This window comes from Fonticula alba (genome assembly GCF_000388065.1).
Source record: "Fonticula alba strain ATCC 38817 unplaced genomic scaffold supercont2.13, whole genome shotgun sequence".
Classification (NCBI taxonomy): domain Eukaryota; order Rotosphaerida; family Fonticulaceae; genus Fonticula; species Fonticula alba.
This window is the reverse complement of record NW_009242983.1, coordinates 444,711-458,756: the sequence shown is the minus strand read 5'-3', so window position 1 is coordinate 458,756 and position 14,046 is coordinate 444,711. Positions and strand designations below refer to the sequence as shown.

The 14,046-nt window shown below is 68.6% G+C and overlaps 1 protein-coding gene and 1 non-coding gene across 2 annotated transcripts; both read right to left on the bottom strand.

The window, feature by feature from the left end:
* Positions 1-2,154: 2,154 nt before the first annotated feature.
* On the bottom strand, positions 2,155-2,227 carry H696_05771. Its single transcript has one exon. It is a non-coding gene; the product is annotated as a tRNA-Ala (tRNA).
* A 3,125-nt stretch (positions 2,228-5,352) lies between these two features.
* Positions 5,353-13,339, bottom strand: H696_05770 (TKL protein kinase; the record flags this gene model as incomplete). Its single annotated transcript, XM_009499570.1, has 8 exons — positions 11,937-13,339; positions 7,084-11,865; positions 6,869-6,978; positions 6,747-6,756; positions 6,621-6,647; positions 6,301-6,474; positions 6,144-6,201; positions 5,353-6,055 (listed from the first exon to the last, which is right to left on the bottom strand). Exons 1-8 carry the CDS (start codon positions 13,291-13,293, stop codon positions 5,353-5,355), a joined length of 7,221 nt encoding a protein of 2,406 aa, XP_009497845.1. The 5' UTR covers positions 13,294-13,339.
* Positions 13,340-14,046: the final 707 nt, after the last annotated feature.

Below are 14,046 nucleotides of genomic sequence, written 5' to 3'. Positions count from 1 at the left end.
AGCGGGTGCACCGCCTCCCTATTGATTGACCGCCTTTGCCCCGCACCCACATGCCCGACGAAAGGCGATCCAGCACCATGTCTCGCTGCCGGCGGCATCGCGCACGGTGGCCGGCGCCGTGGACTCTCCTCGGAGATGACTAACCAATCCCGATGAGGGAACATCCTGTCGGCGAGGGCATGGCCGGGCGAAGAGCGCCCTCCAGGGGGAGGGAGTGCGGGGCCAGTCACGGGGACGGGGGGACACACCGGACTGGCACCGTGGCGCGAACGACGCCCAGAGCCCGAGGGTCATGCTGAGCCCAGGCAGTCAAGGGGCGCGGCCAGGTGCCTGCCACAGGCCGAAAGACGCGGGCCACGGAGGCGGGCAGAGGCTGGATGAATCGGGAGAATGCGCGGACGCACAAGCACCCCCGCACCCCCCCAGGAGGCAAGATAAGAGAAGGCCTTGTGCCGTGCGGGCCCAGCGAGAGAGAGGCTCGATGAAGCCAAGCACACCTGGGGGAGGTGGGCATGCGAGAGGGCGCCAAGAGTGCTTGTTCTCCGAGATCAACCAAAAAAAAAACACACACGGAGCGAGAGGCGCGGGAGGGGAAAACATGACCCCGAAAAAAAATGGAGCCGAAAAAAAACCACGCGGCACCCGGGAGGGACAGTATCCGCGCGCGCGCGCGCGGGCCAACAAAAAAAGGGCCCCATCGTTCCCGCCAAGCCCGTGCCAGGAACAGCCAGACGCCTCCGATCGATCGCGCCACCCAGAGAGATATATTTATTAATGCGGCCTTTCTCGGGCTTTTGCCCGGGGCCATTATTATGCACGGGCCCGATGCGTTGGCACATCTCTCCACGCTTGTGTGCCGCGCAATGGACCCGAGGGACCCGGCCCTTGTCTCGGGCCCGCGCGCCCGCGTTCAGGCCCTTTGTCCACGAGGATGAGGGCCGATCACCCCCCCCCCTCAACCCTCTTTCCGGCCGGCGAGCGCGTCCCCAGCGCCAGACACCGGTCAGGCTACACCGGCCATTGGTGTTCCAAACACGCCTTTTGCAAGACACCGCCTCACGCGGGCACACCACCGCCGACAGCCCCTCAGGCCACGGTAGTTGGCCAGGGGCCAGGCACCACAGCGGTCCACGCTCGTCGCCAGCGAGCACCCGCATGCCGACCTGTCCCCAATCGCCTGTCCCCCCGGAGGGGGGGAGCTAGCGCGCCGGTCGGCCACGACCAGACCCTCGTCCGAGGCCCTGCGGCCGGGGGAGTTGCCGCACCGAGTAGCGACCCACCAGCCGGGACCTTCCTCCAGCTCACCGCGCCTCATGCGCCACCGGACACTAGCTCCCGACGACCCGGCTGTTGAGCCACGACGGTTGGCGCTCTGCCCGTGCCCTCGCCGCCAGTCCCCGCAGCCGCCAGCGACACACATGCCGACACCTCGGCCCTGGCCAATGCCCCCCCCCCTCTGCAGCCAGGACAGGCACATCGGGCCGCCAGCCGCAGATCCACGATTGCCGGATGCCCGGAGCCTACATCAGCCAGGTGCTCGGCCGCCTCGACACACCGGCTTCTGCTCTCGGCGGACCTCCGACAGGCCGCAAGTCACCCGCATGGCCGAGGCCCTCGACCACCGACCGGACCCCGGCGCCCATGGCCCCACACTCCAGGCCGAGCCGCCCAGGGGCCGGCGCCCTAATGCGGGCTGGGCATGGAGGACCGGCTGCATGCAGATGTACCTGCCGCGAGACAGGAGATGCGCCGTGAGCCACTGCCGGGTCGGGTTGCCTGGGGTTCCGGCCCCTCGTTCCCGATGCGGCGGCCGTCCTGCAGCCACGAGGGACATGGAGACCGTGCGCAGTGTGGGTGGGGGAGACAAACATAAAAAAAAGGGAAGGGCAGGGAGCATGGCGAACGCCCCTCCCCCACCGGCGGGGCCGTGCGCCTCCCACCCCCACCTAAAACATATTCGCCAGTCCGCGCCCCTCTCCACCCCGCCCTGACGGACGTGGCAATAGGCCGTTCTCGGTGGACACGTACAGGCGGGCTCACACACAGCCCAGATCGCCCTGCGCGCGCGCGCGCACACACACACACACACACACACCGCCCCGCAGATGACGCATTCGCTGGCATCCTCAGCCCCCCCGACCAAAAGGGAATCCATGGAGGCGGAGGGTATCGATCCCCCTGCCTGCCGCATGCTAAGCGGCCGCTCTACCATTTGAGCTACGCCCCCTGGCGGATGGAGCACCGTCTCCCGCGGGGATATTTTTCTGACCGCGTGCCATCTTTATGCCGCCCACCTCCACCTCGCTGTCCGGGCCTGCCCCCGCCTGGCAAACCGGTGCCATCGCCCCTCGGCCATGAGGCGATCAAGAGGGCGCGAGAGAGCAAAAAAAGATCACATCAAGACATGGCCCCCCCCCCCCCCCCGCAGTGAGAGTGGCCGGCCTCCGTGGTTCACCAACAGTCTGCAGCACCCGGCGACATCGAACACCGACCAGAGCCGATCCTTATTGCCCCCTTGCCTTGCCAAGTGGCTGCCCCCTCATGACCAATCGCAAAGCAGTGCATCCTCCCCTCTTCGGCCCCGCAAAGCCACAGCGCCCGGGCGGAGGACCGCCCTTCGCTCACTGCGCATGCTCACATTGGCTCGGACTCTGCCATGGGCCGCCCAAACACGGGGTAAGCTGGTCCCTGAATGTGCCGCGCGCCACTCGAAACACACACACAGATCGCCTGCCGGCCTTTTCTTTTCCCCCAGGCGCTACTGATCTCTGCCCATATCACTACCCTGGCTGACGGCAATCCCTCCTACAATCGTTGAGCATTCCCCCAGCTGCCCAAGCGTCCCATGCCACTACCTTACATTTTCGCCTCGGCAAAGCGTGGGCTCCGTCGATGCCACCTTTGGCACCCGGCCCCGCGTCGCCCATCGTCCCCCAGCCGACTCGCCTTCCGTGCCAGGGATGACGCCCCGCCGACTCGTTGGAAATGCGCCCGACGCTCGATCCGCCATCGCCCGCTTCCCCCCGGGGCGCCCGGCAATCGGCACATCGACCTCCCGGACTCACACCCGGCCCCTCACAGCCAAGGGCATTGTCATCCCGAGAGGCCTTCGCACCAGGGGACCCCATGGACCGAAGCGCTTCCCCACCTCCAGAAACAACTCCCGGTAGCCCCGCCATGGCCCGGACACCCGGACAGCTCCGCGGCTGTGGCCGCCCCCTGCGGAGGCCCCGCCCGAGGTGGATCCTTCTGACTGGCGCCCGGCCAGCCTGGTCAGGTGTTCGCCGCGGCACAGCCCGTCATGAAGCGTGTTCGGATCGCCTCTCCAAGAGTGGCCTGCCGCCCCGTGGCCAGACGGGAAGGGGGCCGGCTTCCGTGAAAGCCGTCGCCGGCACCGCCGCCAGGACCGCTGTCTCCTCATCCATAGAGGGGCATCCCCCTGCCTCGCCAGGTGGCGAGTCTCTTCCCGTCCGAGAGGCACCCCCAAAGAGAAGGCCCATCCCCCCGCACATGTGGACCTCGTCATCGCTCATACGCTGCAGCAAGGTACCTGCCATGCCCCCGGGAATCGATAGGTCCCCCCCGCTCGGACGCCGAGGCTTGTTCGCGAGCACCCCAAGGGAGCGTACGACGCAGGATGGCTCTCATCAGTCGCTTGCGGCCTCATGGGTGCGACAGACGGGCAAGAAGGACTCGCGGTCAACGCGTCCGAGCCCCGCCACCGCCAGGCTGGCCCGCATGGCCCGGGCGCCGGGACCTCCATGGGCCAGGCACGGCATCAGGCCATAGCAGCGTCACTTGCCACACGTCTCTCGTCCAGGCCACCTGTCCCGGGTATGCGCATCGGGGACTGGCTGGCACCGCCGCTTGCTCGGCGACATGCGTGCCGCACCCGGCCGCCGTCAATATCAGACATGCGTCTCCTGCCTTCCTCCCCCGGGAAGGGGCCGCTGCCCGGCCAGGCCGTGAGCCTCCCAGCACCGTGGTTGGATGGCAACCCAGCGCATCCATGCGCCTTCACTCTTGGCCCCTCGACCTGGGGCTCCATAAAGCCGCCCATCAGAGCGCCGGCCAGTCCCGGCGGCTCGGGCCGGGGATACCCCCCTCGCCGGTGGGCGCCTCGCCATGCTTGCCTCGCCAATCTCGAGCTCCTCGTTAGGGGAGTGGTGGCACCCACACCCACCCCCGGAGGACCGTGGCACCATAGCCGCCGCCTTCTCCACCGGGCACCTTCCAAAATGCTCGATGTCATCGGGCGCCCCTGCAGATGCCGGCCTCCCCGGCGCGCCGTGCCGCCCCGGCCAAGGAGGATGCAGCGCTACAAGACCATAGGGGGGCGAGCCCCGCCGGAACATGCGCCCAGACAACCCTGCACACAGGTACCCCCCAAGTGAGACCGGTCCTCTGCCCCGGCCCCTCCCCTGCGCATGCGCCGCCAGGCTGCTCGGCCTGTTGCCCCCATGCCCTTTCTACGGGTGCCTGGTGCCGGCGCATCTCCCGGGTCGCACAACCCCCCGGCATCCATCCTCGGCAGGCAGCCGAGACGCCGCTCAGGCCCCCGCGCAGGCCACCAGCAAGCCGCCTGCCAAATGCCACGCCCCGGCGCCGAACGGAAATGGCCCCGGAGAGAGGGGGCCTTCCTTTCCCGACGGGCAAGCCCCACCCCGGGGGCGGGGCCTCTTCTTCGAAATCGAGCTCCCCGGCCGGCTGCCTGGCCCGTCGGCTGTCCCACAGGCCGGGGCTTACCCCATCCCATCGGACACGCCGAGCGCATTCCCCCACATCCAGGCATCCTCCCCAGGGCCATGCGGCCAACCAAGTGCCCTGTCGTGGGGGGCCAAGAGCCGGCCTTCTTGGCCAGGGGCCACCCCACAGCCTGTCCATGCCCCGCCTCCGGCGCCCGCAGCAGCACACATACCCGCCTATTCCGCCCTGCCTGATGCTGGCGCATAACCGCCTGACCAGCCGCCGGCCCGGACGGCGTCGCCCTTCCGCCCAATCCACCGCATCGCCCCACCGGGCAGCGGCGTGCGGCCGAGCCTCCCCGGGCACAGGCGACTCTCCCGCCGCAAATGGCCGCCCTGCCCGCCCGGGGGAGATCCACCCCCCGCCAAGTTGGCCGCGAGGCCACACCGAAGACATCCGACACGCGCGTGTATCTGCACCGGGTCGGCGCCCGAAAGTCCGATGGGGCATCAGCGGACGGCCGCCGGGGCCGTCATGGCGCCGGTCGAGCTGTGCCCGCCCTCGAGAGCGCCCCTGGCGCATCGGGCAAGCGCGGCGGCCCCAAAGCACAAGCGCCGGCAGGCCGCCCCGAGCCCGGCGCGCAGGACCCACCGGCGGGCCCCACCCCTAGGCCAGGGTCGCGGCCAGCTCCGCCAACAGGTGCCGCAGGTGCGACGCGGAGGACCGGTTCACCGGGTCCTCTGACCAGAGTCGGGACAGCTCGTCGGCCAGGCCCCGGCCCAGGGCCGAGTCCTCCTGGGCCACCGGGTCCGTGGCATGGTAAAGGGCCGGCCGATCGCCGGCCGCCACGGCCCCCGCGATGCCACCAAAGCGCAGCCCCTCCCAGGGGACCCTGCGCGAGATGGTCTCCCACAGGAGGATGCCCGCGCTGTACATGTCCGAGGGCAGGTAGTGCTCGGCCCGGAGGGCATGCCGGCGCTGGAAGGCCTGCAAGACCTCCGGCGCCGCGTACCGCGCCGTCAGGGCATTGAGCTCCGGCGCCGCGGTCACAAGGGCCGACGCCCGGTCGGCATTCAAATTCCGGCTGGTGCCCAGGTCCCCGAGCGCCGCATACCAGCGCGCCCCATCGGCCCCGCGCCGGACGAAAACATTGCCCGGCTTCAAGTCGCAGTGGGCAATCCCATTCGCATGCATGGCCTCCAGCCCGGTGGCCCACTGCAAGCCCAGGTCCAGCAGCGCGCCCAGGCCCAGCCACAGGTCCGAGTGGAGCAGCCCCGCCAGGTCCCCCTCAAAGCGCTCCATCACGATGGCCGGCGGGTCCTCGCTGTACCCGTAAATCCGCACGATGTGCGCGTGCTCCCGCAGCAGCCTGCGATGCAAGGGCACCGGGCCCGGTCAGAGGACGCCCCCTCCCGAGGCAAGTGGCCCCCCCCCCCCGCCGCGCCCGTACTACGCACCACATCAGGGCAATTTCATTCTGCAGGAGCGTCACCTGCAGGGGTGTCATTCGGTCCGCTGGAGAGGAGCAGCGACATGCGCCGTTAGCAGGCGCCCAAGGCAGCAGCCTCGGCTCTGGGATCGACACCCGCCCATCCGCCTCCCCCCGAGACGCACCTTTCATCTGCTTGATGGCCACGGTGTCCATGCAGCCGAGGCGCGAGGACGTCCCCGCCCCGACGACCCGCGCGGCGAACACCGCCGCCTGGGCCCCGGACCCGAGGTGGTCCTCGTCCAGGGCCACAACATCGTGTGTCATGCTCACGAGCATGGCCCCCGGCAGGGACATCTCTGCGCGCATCCCCCCGTGCGGTCATATGCCACATTTGGCCGAGGTCAGAGGGCCTTGAAAGAAGAGTCGCGCACGCGAGGACACCCGCGCAGGCCCGACCCCCCCTCCCGGGCCGGGGGGGGGGGGGGGCGCGGCAATGACGCACCGACGATCGTATTGAGAACCGTGGAATCTGAGCCCGGCACACGGACACCCGTCAGTACCCCGCCGCCATGTGCAGGTGTCCCCTTCCCCCAGCGCGCGCGCGCGCGCGGCTGTCCCTCGAACGCACCCTCATCCGGCTGCCCGGCAGACGGTACCCAGTGTGAGCGACAGCATGGCCGTCAGCCTTCATGAACACCCCCCCCCCGCGCCCTGTGCGGCTGCATACGATAGAGCGATGAACCCACGCACCGGCGCTTGCGCGGGCGCCTTCGAGCGAGAGCGCCTCCGCAGCAGGAGACCCAGCGCCAGCAGCGCCAGCAGCACCAGCAACATGCCCAGGCCGATGCCCAGGCCGAGCACTGCCCACGGCATGGCCACGCCCAGGCGCCAGCGGGCCCTGGCAGTTAGAAGGCGCGAGCTGAGGGGAAGGCGAAAAGAAGAAACAGAACCCCGGCCGGACGTACCGAGGCGCATCCTGGCGGCCCCTCCGCCCGGGTGAATGCATTCCTCCTCGCTCGGCCCGACGCACGCGTACGTGCAGCCGACATGGCAGGCCGCGCACAGGGGCCGCGGCGCCTCCCAATCGGCGTAGAATCCCACCGGACAGGACTCCACGCACTCGGCCCCCCGCAGCAGCAGCAGCCCCGAGGCACAGGCATCGCAGCGGTCGGCCCGCGGACAGCTGAGCCCCCCGGTGGCCGGCCACTGGCAGCCCGGATGCTCGTCGCTCGCCGAGCAGTACTCACACCCGTCGACGCACGGCAGACACACGCCATCCCTGGCCAGTGGGGCGTACCCCTGCGCCGGGCAAGAGCCCGCACACCGGCCGGAGTCCACCCACAGCCAGAGGTCCACATCGGCGCACCCGGTGCACCGGTCTGCCCGATGGTGGCAGGTCGTGCACGCCCCTGCGCATGGGGCACAGTGCGACTCGCCGGGCCCCGGCAGGTATTCCCCCGCCGGGCAGGCCGACTCGCAGACACCGGTCCGCGGCGAAAGGACCCACCCAGCCGCGCATGCGCCACAGGCGGCCTCGCAGCCCGGCCCCCGGTACCGGTCATGCATGCACTCGGTGCACCCGGCCGGGCAAGCTCGACAGCGGCCCGCATCCGCGGCACACTCGAAGTACCCGGCCGAGCAGCGGCCCACACAGCGGCCATCCTCCAGGAGCTGGCCCGGCCGGCAGGCCGTGCACTCGGCCGCCCCCGGGCCCAGGCACTGGTCGCATGTCGCCGAGCAGGGGTGACAGGCCGGCTGGCCGCCACGCACCACCCCGGCATACTGCCCCGGGGGACAATCCCCGAAGCAGGCCCCGTCCATGCCCAGCACCCGGCCCACCGGGCAGCTGGTGCAATCCCCGGGCCCGGGACCGGAGCACGTCTCGCACGTGTCGAAGCACCGCACACACTCGGCATCCCGGCGGAAGGTCCCCCGGGGGCAGGACACATGGCAGGTGCTGTCCCACACCAAGGGCGCGCTGGCCACGCAGGCCAGACAGTGCTGCGGCCCCGGGCCGTGGCACGTCGCGCACGACCCGTCACATGTGTAGCACTGGACCCGGTCGTCCAGCGACCCCGCCGGGCAGACGCTCACGCAGGCTCCCTTCGACAGGAGCTTCGACCGGCTGCAGCGACTGCACGTGTCCGGCCCGGCCGGGCAATACTGGCAATCGGCCGGGCAGGCCGTGCACCCGGCGTCGGAGGCGAAAAAGTTCCCCGGGCAACTGGGCACACACTGCTTCGGCGACGCCCCGGCCGGGAAGGCCAGCAGCCCGGCCGGGCAGGCACCCAGGCATTGGTCAAAGCGCACCCCGGAGCACTCGGCACAGGACACATGGCAGGCCAGGCACCGCTCGCTCATGGCCACATGCCCGGCGGCGCAGGCCTGGACGCACGCGCCCCCCTGCAGCAGTCCGCCCCTGCACCGCCAGCAGTCCCCATCCGTCGGGCCATTGCACGCCGCGCAGGCCGGGTCGCACGGCTGGCACACGCCGGAGGGCATTTCCCGGAACTCGCCCTCCGGACACAGGGACCGGCACGATCCCCGGCCATCGGGCCGGCCCCCTGCTGGGAGGTGCTCCAAGTTGGCCGCGCAGGAGGTGCACTGCTGGGCCCAGGGCCCGCTGCACGTGGCACAGCTGACATCACAGGGCCGGCAGGCATGCTCCACTAGGTCGCCATACATGCCCGCCGGGCAGGCAGCCACGCACACCGACCCCGGCCCCAGGAACCACCCGCTGGTGCACCTGAAGCACTTTCTTGCCGTGCACGAGAGACAGCCCTGGCCACAGGCCACGCACACCTTACTCCCGCCGGCCGGCGGCGGATCGCCCTCCCAGCGGTAGCCCGGCGCACACACCTCACACAGGTCCCCCCGGGCCGAGGCACAGACGGTGCAGCTCTCATCGCAGCCGGTGCACCGGTCCGCACCGGGGCGCTCCCCCGCCGGGCAGACACTCCCACACAGCGAGGGCATCGCCGGGTCCGAGGACAGGAACACCAAGCCCAGGTGGCACGTGTCGCAGGCGCTTGCCTGTGTACATGTCGCGCAGGAGCCATGGCAGGGCAGGCAGGCGCCCGCCGACGAGCTGTAATGCCCCGGCTGGCATTCGTCACACTCGCCAGCCCTCGAGCAGGCCAGGCACTTGCTGCCGCACGCCCGGCAGGCGGCCCCTTCCCGGAGGAATCCCCGCGGGCAGGTGTCCGCACAGGTTCGGCCGTCCGGTTGCAGCGCCCTACCCCCGGCGCAGGATGTACAGGCCCCCGGGTCCCCGGGTGCCTTGCATTCGGCGCAGCTTGCATGGCAGGGCTGGCAAGTCGCACGCTCGGCATCGGCCGACATCCCCGCAGGGCAACTTGATCTGCATTCATTCGCAGAGGCGTCCAAATAAAACCCCATCATACAGCGATCACAGAGGCCATTTGCTTTGAATGTGTCGCAGCCAGGCGGAGAGACGTAGACGCAGCTGCGCGTCGACGCTTGGAAAATGTGGTTTGATTCACAAGACACACACTGGCCATTCCCATGGCAATCGGCGCAGCCCCTCGGACAAGCCACACAGGTTCCCGGCGTCCCAGCTTCAGAGGGCGGCGCCCCGCTGAGCCAACGGTATCCTGTGCGACATTCGAGAAAGGCGTCCAGGCGGCCTGAGCACCGGGCACACTGATCGGCACAGGCGATACACCAGCCGGATATCGGCTCCAGCAGATACCCCCCTTGACACGTGCCGCACGAGCTGGGACCCGTGCAAGTGGCGCAGTTAGGCATGCACGGGTCACACGTCCCGGTATGCGCATCGGCCCAGGTCCCTGCCGGACAGGAAGACCCACAGGTGCCATCCGGACGCAGGAGCATGCCTGGGCCCGAGCACGAGAGGCACCCCGAAGCGCTGGCCGGTGTCGAGCATTCCCCGCAGGAGGGGTGGCAGGCGAAGCACCGGTCCCCCTGGGGCTGCGCCCGGTCCAGGGCCATGCCGGGCGGGCAGACATTGCACACGAACGAGTCGTGCGCCGTTCGGCCGCAAGCCGCACACTGCTCATGGCACCTGCACGAGCCGTCTGCCCCGGCATGGAGGCCCGCCGGACAGGCAGCCAGGCAGGTGGTCGGATCCGAGGGCATGAAGGCGCCACATCGCGGCACGATGCACCCCCCCGGCCCGGGACCGGAACATGTCTGGCACCGGGCATCGCAGGGAATGCAGCTCGGCCCGAATGTACCCGCCGGACAGGCACCAAGCCCCACGCGCACCAGAAGCCCATGCCGGGCCTTTGGGCCGCGCTCGAAAAGCAGCAGCGTCACCGCCGCCGGCCTGCCCTCGTGCATGGTCCACGTGCCAGGGGCCGGGGCCACCAGGACCTGCTGGGGCGAGGAAAAGCCCACCGAAGGGTGGAAGGAGGAAATTCGTCCCGGCTCCAGCCGACACTGTCCAAGGCCGCCGACAGGGCAATGCATCAGCGACACACCCACCATCTGGTTGAAGACCACCACCAGCGCGCTCGGATATCCCACCACCCCGTGCAGGGTGACGCCCCACATGGCAAAGTTGCCGAAGTTGTAATTCGGCAGTTCGGCCAGAACCATGCCCATGCCGGCGATGTCACGCGTGCGGCCCTGTGCCTGCAGGCCCAGGCGAACATGCTCAGCTGCCCAAAAGAAGCGCCCACCCTCATGCAGGGTGCCCGCATGCACGACATCCTCCGAGGGGAGATGCGGCGACCGGGAGCCTGTCGCCAGCGAAATGAGCACCCAGCTGCGGTCTGGCTTGACATCGACGGCAGACACGCCCTCAGACCCCCGAAGTGGGTGAATGCCCTCACCGGAAGGGGGGGCCGACATGCTCACTGCATTGTAGAGCAGGAAGCGCGGGTCCTCGAGCTGGCATCGGGCGTCGCCTTGACGGAATAGTTTCCACGGACAGGCATAAAGCCCCCAATACCGATGATCATACTGATAAATCCAGTCATCCGAATGCCCGGTCGCTGGATCGCGATGCATCACCATGGCAGGGTGTTTGCTTCGACCTTCCGAGAGAGCGCGCGATACGGGCTGTTGCTCGGCCTCCTGGAAGTCAACCACGTGCCCGTCAAAGGCCACCACCGAAGGGGCCACCTTCCTCGCCGGGGTCGTCGCAGCCAAGCCCGCCAGTTCCTTGGACACGATATCCACCTCGCACTCGGCATGGGGACCCACATCGGGTAGCGTGCAGGACAGAGCCAGATGGTGCACTCGGCTGGCGATAACAACGATGTTGATCTGCACATTGCCCTGCCGGATGGATGGATCCAATTCGATGATCTGTCGGACGCCCGAGAAGTTGGGCAAGTTGCTGACCGGCACATGGTCCAACATGGACGCCGGATCCTGGCGCAGGGCGTCGACATTCAGCATGCTCACCGCTCCGGAGCTCATGCCCGCGAGAAGGGCCCCTGGCTCGGCGGCCGTCAGTGACGCCTTCGACACATGGAGGCGCCCGCTTCGCAGATACGTGCGCGTGGGGCACGTTGTCACAGCATAGGCCCCCTCCGGCCGGTGGGACAGCGGGGTGATATCAATGTCCATTGGGACGTGGGCCGAGGCGACGCACACCTGGCCGGATGCGCGGCTGCCGTCAGGGCAGCCGGCCGTGCAGGTATCCGCCCCGCCGGCAGGGTCCCGCCACAGGAGTAATCCACGGTGGCAGGAAGTGCACGATCCCCCGCCGTCGGAGCACACCCGACAGCCTGGCACCGAGCACGGCCGGCAGTCATCTTGACGAAGAGGTGCGTGTGAGTAAGACGACCTAGGAGCGACGCATAGCAGGACACCGCCAATCACGTACATCGACCCAGACCCAAATGCACGGGATAAAGACCATCGATGCACCCGGCACACAGTTCCAACGGCGAGCGGAGAGGCGCGAGCCGGCGACCCGGCGCACAACGCCAACTTGGTTTCTGACCAGAGCACTCAATCGAGGCATCGGTCTTGCATGCGAACTGTTCTCTAAGCAGGAAAGTCTGCCTGCCGTAAGTGTAGACCCAGTGCTCTTGCCACCTTGAGCCGAGGTTCAAGCTGGCGATGTTGGGGGGATAGTTGCTTTGAGGATCGAAGAAGGACGCATAATTCAGCAGGAAAGGCTGCCAAATGAACTGCCCATCAGCAGGTCCATTCGGCCCCGGTAGATAGCTGACTCGCCAGAGGGCATCCACTCCACGGCCAAGGAGCAGGAAGCCCGTGGGACGGGACATGTCCTGGATCGCCGGGACGAAGTGCGTCGTCAGCGGCCGGCGATCGGCCGGCAGGGCCGAGGATTCGAGCACGTCCACCGCCACACAGGTCACCGGACTGAGGCCGATGTAAACACGCAGCCGGCTGGCGGTGACCACGACGAGGTCCATCAGCCCCGGGTCCGAGGTCAGAAAGCGCGTGGCCACCAGAGAGGTCGGACGTTCGTTGAGCGATCGGACAACCGGGGCCTTCCCCGGGCGAAGGCAGGACCAGCCCGTGGTCGTTGCCAGGAGAAAGCTCCCCGGCAGGCCGGACACACCCAGGCCAACGGGCTGGCTGACGGCGTGCGACTGGGCGGACCAATCTCCCCCCAGCCAGCTGAGCGTCCGGGCGGTGGCCGTGGTGCCGGAGCCCAGAAGCACCAGGGCCGTGGCCTCATGGACGCCGATGGCCTGGCCGGCCAGCAGGGTGACTTGCATGCCATTGAGCCCCGAGTAGGGGTAGCTCTGGCCTGTGGTGGACAAAATAATTTGGCTCCCATGCTGCCAAAGGAACAGCGGATCCCAGCGGCTCGAGGGGAGAGCCAAGGGACCGCGGGTCGGGCTGGCCGGCACACCGGACATATCACCAGTCAGGGGGTTTTCACTGGTCCTGGGGAAAAAGAATCCATGCCGGATGTCCTTGAATGTGTCCAGGTCGATCTGATGTCGGGAGGCGCGCCATCGTGAGGGTGTGACAGTGTACCACATAGATGGCTGACCCGACACGAGCCGACCTACATGGCCTTCCGATCTTGGGTAAATGTCCCCTGGTGACTGCATCCAAAAGAGTGATCCGCCGATTTGCTCGGCGAGCTGGGCACCGACAGCGCCCGGGCCACATGGCATGCAGACAGAGAGAAGCAAAAGCAACAATGCAAGAGTCCACGAGAGACTCCTGGCCGACGCCTTGCATCGGGGAAGAGCCATCGTGAGACCGGCAGCAAAGAAGACCGGGGAGGAGGGGCATTCGGAGGAGGGAGGCTGAGCAGAGGCAGCCTGGCTGAGGTGCAGGCGGCGCATCGACCGGCCTTATCAACCGTCAGCATGTCCCGCCTGCCCGGGGGCCTGGTGGCTGTAGCCCGTTTCGACTCGATGGCGGCGGCAGCGGCAGGCCGGGGGCCGGGCGTGGCCGGCACACAGGCGCACATGCGTACAGGGGTTCCGCGGCACAGGTGCACACCCGGGCACAGGTGCACACCCGGGCACATCCGCGCACACCCAGGCACACCCAGGCACATCCGCGCTCGCCCGCACTCGCACGCACTCGCACGCACTCGCACGCACTCGCCCGCACTCGCACGCACTCTAACACACGAGAAGGATACCTTCAAGCAGGGCTTTTCGCATGCCAGACAGCATGGGCCCCCCGGGTCTGGGAGACGCTTGATCGGGGTGCAACGGGCGCACCACGCCGGGCGTCCCAGCGTAAACTGGGCCGCGAGGCACCCCCCCGCGCTTCCCGCGCCTTCCGAAGGACACGCGATGCGCTGGCTCGGGGGGTGCGGGCGAACTCCATGGCTGGAGTTGCGTGCCAAAATGTGCCAACAGCCAGGGGCTCACAAACCGGGTCCCTCCGGCCGGAGGAGATCCTGTGCGGAAGGAGGAGCACGGACACGGGGTGCGGTGGCACTCACGGCGGAGTGCCACCGGTAGAGGACTATGCTGTCGCTTTATTGTTCT